General features: G+C 48.0%; 1 protein-coding gene across 1 annotated transcript; it reads left to right on the forward strand.

Moving 5' to 3' along the window:
• The first annotated feature begins 230 nt into the window (after nt 1–230).
• Nucleotides 231–2,721, forward strand: LOC142879931 (melanocortin-2 receptor accessory protein 2A-like). Its single transcript, XM_076013495.1, has 3 exons — nt 231–637; nt 1,126–1,225; nt 1,628–2,721. Exons 1-3 carry the CDS (start codon nt 520–522, stop codon nt 2,079–2,081), a joined length of 672 nt encoding a protein of 223 aa, XP_075869610.1. The 5' UTR covers nt 231–519; the 3' UTR covers nt 2,082–2,721.
• Nucleotides 2,722–9,404: the final 6,683 nt, after the last annotated feature.

Below are 9,404 nucleotides of genomic sequence, written 5' to 3' on the forward strand. Positions count from 1 at the left end.
ATTTTGCGCACCTCCCATCACATGCCGTGCGTTAAGAAGCAGCAGTGAGTGCAAAGCTGAAGTATTCCTACTGCCGTTCAAGTTCTGCGCGCCCCAGTTCCAGTTCCCAACTGGGAGGAAGCACATTTTCAAAATAAGAGCATCGCTGTCAGCATAAGACGCATAGGGCGCTGGGTGAGAGGGGTGCGCGCAAGGCAGCAGCAGGAGCAACAACAACACACGCACTCTCTCTCTCTCTCTCTCTCACACACACACACACAGGCACACGTGGGACGCAGCTCTGCAGTGAGCCAGACTCTACGCTCCTGTGAAATCCTTCGCATCTCGGTGCGAGGAGGCGGACGGTCGCGGTTCACCTCGATGAGTTTACGCGGAGACGCTCCCACGCTTCTCTGCCGCACCTCGGAGGGGTCCGCCAGCCTGCTCTCGTCTCGCCTACAACTTTATGGATTTCGCGGTCGCGTCAATTCGCCACACGCCGTAGGCTACCTGAAATCGCGTGCGTGAGATCCGATTGAGATGTCCGATTTCAGCAACCGGAGCCAGAGCAGCGCGCGCCACGGGGACTACGTGTGGCAGTATGAGTATTACGACGACGAGGAGCCGGTGTCGTTTGAGGGACTCAAGGCGCACAGATGTAAGACTTAATATTTACTGTCCTTTTCTTGCATGTTATTTGAACATGTGCGTGCTTTGCAAGGTCTTTTTTTCTGCTATTATTATTATTATTATTATTATTATTATTATTATTATTATTATTATTATTATTATTATTATTATATAGGCTGATATTATTATAATTATTTATCACATATATCTCATTCCCACCACGTTCTAATCTGTTTTTTTTTGTTTTGTTTTTTAATCATCCTGACAGTGAACTGCAAAACAAACATGCACAGAGGATTATTGAGGGCTGCCTTTGATATGCAGACATTGTGAACCATAAGCTAAGAAACTGCAACACATAAAGACGCATGCATGGCACATCAATGGTAAAGTGGGACTCTGCCTACGCTCCCTGCTCGAGAGCTACAAAGGGCTGGGGGGGGGGGGGAGAGATGCACCGACTCAGTCTTTCAAGTCATCGGCTCTAATGAGATTCTTCTTCTCTTTCCATTCCAGACTCCATTGTGATCGGTTTCTGGGTCGGTCTCGCCGTGTTTGTTATCTTCATGTTCTTTGTTCTCACGCTGCTCACAAAAACAGGGGCGCCGCATCCAGAGTGAGTAGCTCATGCCCCCCCCCCCCACACACACACACACACACACACACACAGTTCATTATCACAGTGAGGTAGGGCAGCGAGGCAGTAGCTCAGCTCATCAATGAACAAGGCTGAAAAAAAAAAAAATTGAGCTTCGCGCTCGTGTTCACTTTAGCGACAGGCAGAGTGTGAAAAGCAGAGTCTGACGGCCAGCGTTCTGCACGTGCAAATGTCAGGTGCTGACATCTGGTCAGGTTATGCAAATGTCCTATTAGGATGCCACGAAAGGTTGCAGTTAAACGTGACAAAAATGACAGAGATGGAATATTTTCAGCTGCAGGAGGTTTGAAAGTCTGATTTGTGGATGACACCGCGTCCTCTTCCTTTCACCTGAGAATTCTTGCCCGCGTTCCTTGACAGGAATCTGGAGTCTGCCGTGAAGGACCAGCTGGGGAGCTGCCTGGTGGACATCAACGGCCCCCGGGAGGAAAACGACGGCGCCTTCTCCCGCCCGCTGCTGTCCGAGTCCCGGCCTTTTTTCCACTTCTACATCAGCGAGGACAACCCGGGTCAAAGGCAGGAGAGCCGATTCGGGAGCCAGAACGGGGCCACACAAGAGACCTGCAGCCGCCTGCTGCGCGCGGGCCAGATGGAGGAGTACTGCGAGGACGGCGGGGACGAGCCGTCCCTGAAGGAGCTCGCGGAGGAGAGGAGGGCGGACAGAGAGTGCGCCTTCTTCTCGCAGTTCAACATCCCCAACTTTGTCAACCTGGACCGCAGCTCGTCGCTCGGGGAGGACGACCTCCTGTACGAGCCGTCCGTCGTGCTGGAGCAGCAGTCCCACTCCCGGGATGCTCACTTCGAAATCCGCTAAGAGCCCTGGCGCCACCGTGGCAAGACTGGCAGTTGTGCATGTGTGTTGGGTTCATCCTTTTTGTTTTTGTTTTTGTCCAACTCGAAAGGGAACCGGACGTCAGTGCAAAGGTTTTGTCTGTTGGCAAGCATTTGCCCTGACAAGCTGCCCGAGAGCACACAAGGCGACCCGCCGTCTCATTTTCCATGACATTTCCTCCCGCGTTGTCCGTGAAGGTTCTCAGTCACCCAGGTCATCTTCACGAAAAAGGCTCGGAGGCGAAAGAACTGAAGAAGTATTTCGGTTGAGAGGCGAAACGTCTTCAAGTCCAGTTGCCCTAACGTAACCCTTCCACTTTTCCCTCCCCAAGGACGAACTTACTCAGAGAAATGTTACGGTTGCTTGTAGCACGAGGCTCTCGTTGGCTAGACCAGTGCACCTGGGGGCACTTCCTGCAAGGCAGCCAACAGAAAGTTGCCTCTTTTGTTATTGTCATCTTGTCCTCGTCCTCCGAGGCCAAACACAGCGTCATAAAAATAGATCTTGGACTTCATTCAGCCAAACAAAGCTATTACTGATCACTGGAGGGAGATGGAGATTTGGGGGGGGGGTTGATGAAGCACTGTGATATGAATGTTTTGTAGATGGAATAAAGCCTGAGTCAATTTTAGAATAAATGTGTGTGCCGCTTTTTTTTTTGCTGCACAAGTGTTCAGTTAAGAGGGAGCAGCAGGGTTCACCAATTTTGTTCCGTTTCAGGTGGGGTGAAAGTGTTCCGTGCCTTCCAAGCACAGTATCGGCCATATGTCTAATTACCAAATGTAATGTAAGAAGACTGGTTGCCAGCTTCAGCAAACCCACGGAGCTTGTGACTCACGAAGGGCATTAACATTTCTTCAGCAGGTATTACGTAACACGTGGGTACGGGGCTGATTGGCTTCGCCGGTTACTCTCGCGTTATCGGTTCCAACAGCTTCTAGGTAGGATTTCCTCGCACAGAAGCAAAGAGCAGCAAGCGAACGGCAAGAAGATCCAACTGAGCAATGCACAAGTTAAGCACTGTCCTGGGAATGTCTCTCAGCGAGAAATGTTTTATTTCCTAGAATGCCAGTGAAGAAAAATAGAAATAAAAACAAGGGCATAACAATGCCAGCTGGAAATATATTCCCATTGTACATAGAGTATATATATTTATCCAAATCGCCCCCCTGTTCGGATCAGCCTGTTCTCCTCTTGACACACAATCTCACACCCCGCAGATTTATTTGCCATGAGAACGTTACCTGCAGGAAATTGGATTGCTGTCCTCATCACCGTCAGCAGATGGACTGGAGCTCGAGGAGCAGCAGGCTGTGCAGGAAAAGTCGGATCGCGATCAGTGGAGGTTCTGCGGCACCTGCCTCGAACCTGCACACCCTAGCATCCTAGCATCTCCTCAAAAAGCCTCCTCCTCTGTCTATGGGCAGAACGAGCTTGCTGCATCCATAGAGCATTGAGGCGCATTGCTATTTGCAAGCCTGAGCTACACAAATAAAACCTGACTTGAAGTGCTCTGACAAGCTGACAATGCGTGTTTCTGTATTTATCTCCATGACGTGACAGGGAAATTCTCTCCTAATTTGCCACCCCCCCCCCTTCCCCCCAAACATTTTTAGACATTTGCTTTCATCTTTAGCTCAACGTAGCAAGTGTTCGCAGACATTAATCCCCCGAAACATTGCACGCTAGAAAAAAACAGAACTACAGAAGCCTTTTCATCTTTCTTTTCCTTTTTCAGAGCAAGCGGGAAGTGGCAATAATCGCTGCGGTGTTTCAACAAAGATGAGTCACGAGGTTTGCCGCAGCCGAGCTGACAAAGAAATGCTTTACAGGAGTTTGCTGTCCACATCAGACATCGCCAATCAATCGGTCGCGAGTTTGGGCGCCTCATGGGAGAAAATCACAAACACGCGCTCTCTAACAATGAAGAGGTGTGTGGGAGGCGGGATGCAGATCTCAAACGGAGAGGGAGGTGGGAAGGCAGAGGGCGGTTTCAATTAGAGCGTTCTGCTGGTGGACGTCTGTCAGGAAAGTGCGAAAGCTTGAGCGAAAATAGGCCTGGAAACAAGACACTCGGACAACAACGCAACACAATGGAGCGGCACCAAGGGGAGGGAAGAGAAGTGCTTTCCACCCAAACCGGTCGAAAGGAAACAAAACGGACAAGAAAGACACCTGGACAAATTAAACTGCCCACTGAATTGAACGATAAGCCCTGGTTGAAATCCTCCAGCAGATACCAGCACGTCCTTCCCACAATCCACTGTTTGGCTTCTGCGTAACGCAAGTTCCCCCCTGGAAGAAGACTTCAATGACATCAAACTCCCAATTAATGACAAAAAGAAAAAGATTTTTGTTTCAGTTCAACACGGGCTAAAAATAATTTTGCCAGCTTCTCCAGTCTATTTTTAGATTTAGGTCGCTTTCAGCTCCTGCATGATTCATGAAGGCTTTGTTTCAGTCGGGACACAAAAGGACGGCGGTGCCGATACGGACAAAGGTTTCGCGCAGGGACACTAATGGGACGATATTTTTCGCCACCTTCGAGACGCCTTCTAAGGAACGCTGCCATCCTTCATTCAAAGGAGGAGTGCAGTGAAAAGAGGAAACAAACACTCTGCAGATGGCCCCCGTGATGATACTGGAAATAAATCATCTATCCTCCCATTGAGTTGGTTTGCTGCTTACCATAGAGAAAAATCCATTGCAGAAAAGGATATTTCAAACAAAGACCCTGACAGCTGTTCTGTATATCCTCTCAAATCTTATTCACAGGGTTTTACTTTCCTACCAGAACTCAGATTAATGTCTCACCAGCTCGACTCTGAACACATGTTTCCATTTTTCCCCCTCTGGTGGGCCTGGTCTACTCGCAGTGAGTCTACTCTACCAGTGGGTGGAGCTCTGCAGTTAACTCTTGCACAAATCTGCCCTTTCCGCCTTCTTTTAAAAGCCCCTGGGCGGGGCCCTGCGGTGGCGGCGGCAGCGGTTGACTTAAAAAAAGAAAGAAGAAAAGTTGGCGGCGGCAGAGACTCGGCTGTGATGAAGAGGGAGGAGTGTCATTTAAAGTGGCATTCTGTTGGCACCAATCCGAGGCCAACGTTGCCACACGCCCACTTTGTGCAAGTCAATAGCTGCGTTTCTATTACCCCCCAGAATTGCGCAAAACCTAAATATCGCAATAAAATAATGGTAATGGAAACGCCTACATTTCGAAAAACCTCTCAAATATGGCAAAAACGTTTTTTGCGGTCTCATGATGTGGTTTTTCAGACGTATCGATTTGGAGGTATATCGCAAAAGTGTAATGGAAAAACCTTTATCGCATTTACGCGTCGCCGGTCGTGACCTATGGGGTCACGTGAGCGGTTCACTTCAAGTGAAAATTGCGCGTTATACACGGACGGAGGAGGAGACGGAATATTTTTTACAAGTCATCAAAGAGAAAAACGTAACAACCATTCTTGACAGCAAACAAACGTAAACAAACAAAAGCAAACGGAATTCTCGTCAATCTCGCAATCTCTCGTAAAAGAGATTTTACGAGAATTGCGGCTTATGCGCTTCACGCCATTCAGGGGATACACCTTGTCGAAATTGTAGAAACATTGCTTTTGTTTTGCGAAAAAACTGTACAGGAAACGCAGCTAAGTGTGTGCACAGCTGGGGAAATAACCAAGTCGCTGCATCTGTACCTGAAGTGCAAACATGACACCGGTCAAACACCAGCCGAGTCTCAGATTGTGGGTCCACTGGGTGTTGTCTCGGTGGCAGCGCACACTTTTTTTTTTTTTGCCTCTGAACGACGAGCAACACAAATACACTCTGGGTTGTGACACTGATGACTCACTGCGCTGCGACCCTGTCTCGGCCGCTGCTCTCTGCAGCTGGGATCAGTTAGAAGGGAAGGAATTGGTATAGGATGTACGATTGAGCGAAGGGTTTTATATCGATGTGAAGTCCCATCTCCATTACATATCTTCCTGTAGCTGTTGCACTTGGAAAATTTGTCGGCCCTATACAACTGAAGACATTTGATGGCATTCCTCCCATCTCTTGAGCTTTCCACACGGTTGGTGTGCTTTTGTAATAGAATAGAATAGATTGCCTTGGATTGTCACTGTGCACATGTACAATTCTGCTTGTCTTTTGTTGTTATCCGGCGACTAACATGTGGAATCTATCTATCTTCGTGCCGAATAAAGAAGATGAAATGTTCAAACGCGCAGGCACACGGACAACCCACCAATCCCATTTTTTTTAATTTGAAAAATGACTTTATTTGATAAAAGAGAAGGGCCCAACAAAGGCTGATCGATCACGCTGGAAAGGTTTTGTGGAGTGAAAACCATCCCCGCGTTCCTCAGGCTTGCGTGGCTCGAGGGCTGCTGACACATTCCTAAAAATCCTGTCAGCAGAAACCCACTGCGAAAAAAAAAAAAAAAAAAGGACACGTCAGTTCGTCCTTTTCCTCTGATTTAGCAGTGGGCGCCATTGACCGGGGGCGGCGAGCAGCTGTTTGCGAGTCTCCCACGGCAACGCTGCGTCGCAAGCCCAACAAACACCCCCCTCCCCCTCCCTCACCCCCACCGTCTCCCCCAACTGTGTGAGCTCCAAGGGCACGAGGACTGTGGTGAACTACAGCTCCAAAACAAAAACACGGGCTCGTCGTGTTGTTGTGAGCGACTCAGTTAAAAAAAATAAAAAAATAAAAAAATAAATAAAGATTCAGACCAAGGGCGGCGGTTTTCTGCAAACACTATTTGAAGTTAAAAATAAGAAGGCCTTAAGTCAGTCAACCCTTCTCCCCACACGTCAGCACAGTCCAGGGCCATCTCAACACCTCAGCGTGTTGACTCTTCAATAATAACGGAGAAAAAAAAGAAAAAAAAAGACAGACGCCCGTTATCGTTTTCCAGCCACGACTCTTTTTGGGTGACAACAAAATAAAGGCGGCGTCTGAATATTTCATGGGGCCGAGGCGCCAGGCAGGTCTCAGCTTCTGTCGCCCATCTATAACTTATGAGAGCGAGAGTGAGAAAGACGGGCAGGCAAGGAATGACGGCAGTGTATACGTGTGTGTTATTAGCCTTTACACCTGTTTTCTCGGTTTCATCTATTATTTTTTTCTTCCCCCGCCGGAACAGGATCTCGGGTCGAGGTCAGTGGAGCGGGGCAGGTTGGATCAGCGCCGAGAACGGCTGCAGAATGAATGCGGCTCATTACCTCGGCGCCGCAATTAGTCATCACGAACATTAAGTCAGGAAGGGCTGTGTGTGTGTGTGTGTGTGTGTGTGCTTAGTTGTGACTGGAAGAAGGGGGGAAAGAACACGCATACTAATAATAGAAACAAACAAACCAAAAAAAAAGAAAAAAAAAGCAATTAATAATCACGGCGCTGATTGTGCGTTGCACAACGGATCGCTCTTTACGACCTGCTGTGTCACTGTGCAGTAACAAGGGCTGGGATGAGGAAAGGTTAGAAGAAGAAAAGAAAAAAAACAATCATCGGGGTGTGTTACCTGGACCGGGTGGATTCCTGTTGCAACTCTGCTGTCATAAGTGTGAGCAGGAAGACACCAACAAACACCCTCACAGTCAGCGGGGCTGCGTTTTTAATGCCCCTATTTTCAAGTTACCCCCTGTGCAGCCTGCGGTGACGTGACCGCGTCGCGGTGACCGGAAGTCTACAGCTCAGGTGTATGACTACCTCTCGGATTCGGCTCCGGCGGAACAGGACGCGCGCCTGAGGGGCTTCGACCAGGCGAGGACGCGCACTAGCGGGGAGTAGTTTTTTTTTTTCTTTTTTTCGCCCCCTTTTTCTTTCGAATTGGTATTCCCGGGACGGCTGAGAAGGCAGCGTCGACTCTCTAATCATGGTAAGATTTATGTGACACGCTCGACAAGGTTCACGAGCTAGGGATGATGGGTATCTGAGTCCAGCCGTGCTGGCTTAACTCGGTGGGTGTTAAGTGGTGTTTATTTGGCAGGGAAGTGCATATATGGAGCCTTTTACTGACATTCACGCGACTTAAAAGAAAGTCGCTGCGTCGCTTTCAGGTGGAAACTGTGCAGCTTGACAGTTCAACGGCAGCCACCTCTTGTTTTTTTTTTTTGTTTTTTTAAATCCAATAAATAACACCACGGCCGCTCCCCTAAACCTTTGGGCAAGCAACGTTCCGTGTCCTACTTCTAGTGGGGTGAAAAAAAACAACAAAAAACACAAGTCAGAACTCGTTTCATGACATTCAAAATTGTGCTAATCCACCGACTAAAAGTTCAGGCTGGTCACAGAGGAGGTGCCGTGAAAGAGTTAAGTTCCCTCGCCCGAGGAAAAAACTGTGGAAACACTGAGTCGAGCCGGCGGCCAACAGCAACACGGACAACGCGCCGGTTTTAGGAAACACACGATAGTTGAATTAAACAAGCAGCGCTAAAAAAGAAAAGAGAGAGAGAGAGAGAGAGAGAGAGAGAGAGAGAGAGACGCACAGCCACTGCGTCATTTCCCCTGGAAAACTTTGTGAAGAACCCTGCCCCCTTTTTGCTTTTTTGCCGCCTTCAGGTGCAAGACAAAATGTGGAAATTTCCAAAACATAACCCTCTGAGGTTATGTTTTGAGATGACTCTGTGTGTGTGTGTGTGTGTGTGTGTATATATATATATATATATATATATATATATATATATATATATATATATATATGTGACAGTGGCGGTCCTGTCACTATGCCTCCAATTGTGTGTGTGTGTGTGTGTGTGTGTGTGTGTGTGTGTGTATATATATAATTGATACTGTATGTATTGATTGATCCAAGGCCAACATTTCCTCTCTTGTTGAGTTGCAAACCTCTCTATTTTTTAAAAAAAATCTATTTCAAATTTAATTTCCCTCTCGCTTTTTGTGTGTTGCACATGTCAATCTATTAACTAATAATGTCCAGCGGCTGCCGCAGCAACGCTGCAACCATAACTATAAAACAGAACAGTCGCGTCATGCAATAATCAACAGACGCCACGTGACTCCAAGCTAATCAGCATAGGATGCTGTCTGCCTCTAACAAAACGGAGACGCTCTTTTATGGGAGAATCTGGTGGCGTCACAAGGAGCCAGAAATTACAAAACCATTCATGCCTGAAGAAGCCAGGCTGTTTAATTAACATGGGTTGACAATGCATTCTTTTGGTTAAACGAACACTCGGGGCCGTTCAACCGGTTCCCAGGTTTGTCAAAGGCTTTACGAGCAGCACGTGAAGGCATCATTTCACCGCGGGGCTGCGTGCGCTCTGTTCGAGCGGGCAGAACTT

The sequence above is a fragment of the Nelusetta ayraudi genome, unplaced genomic scaffold, assembly GCF_046127955.1.
Source record: "Nelusetta ayraudi isolate G7.1 ecotype Tasmania unplaced genomic scaffold, CSIRO-AGI_Nayr_v1 ptg000151l, whole genome shotgun sequence".
NCBI classification, from domain to species: Eukaryota; Metazoa; Chordata; class Actinopteri; order Tetraodontiformes; family Monacanthidae; genus Nelusetta; species Nelusetta ayraudi.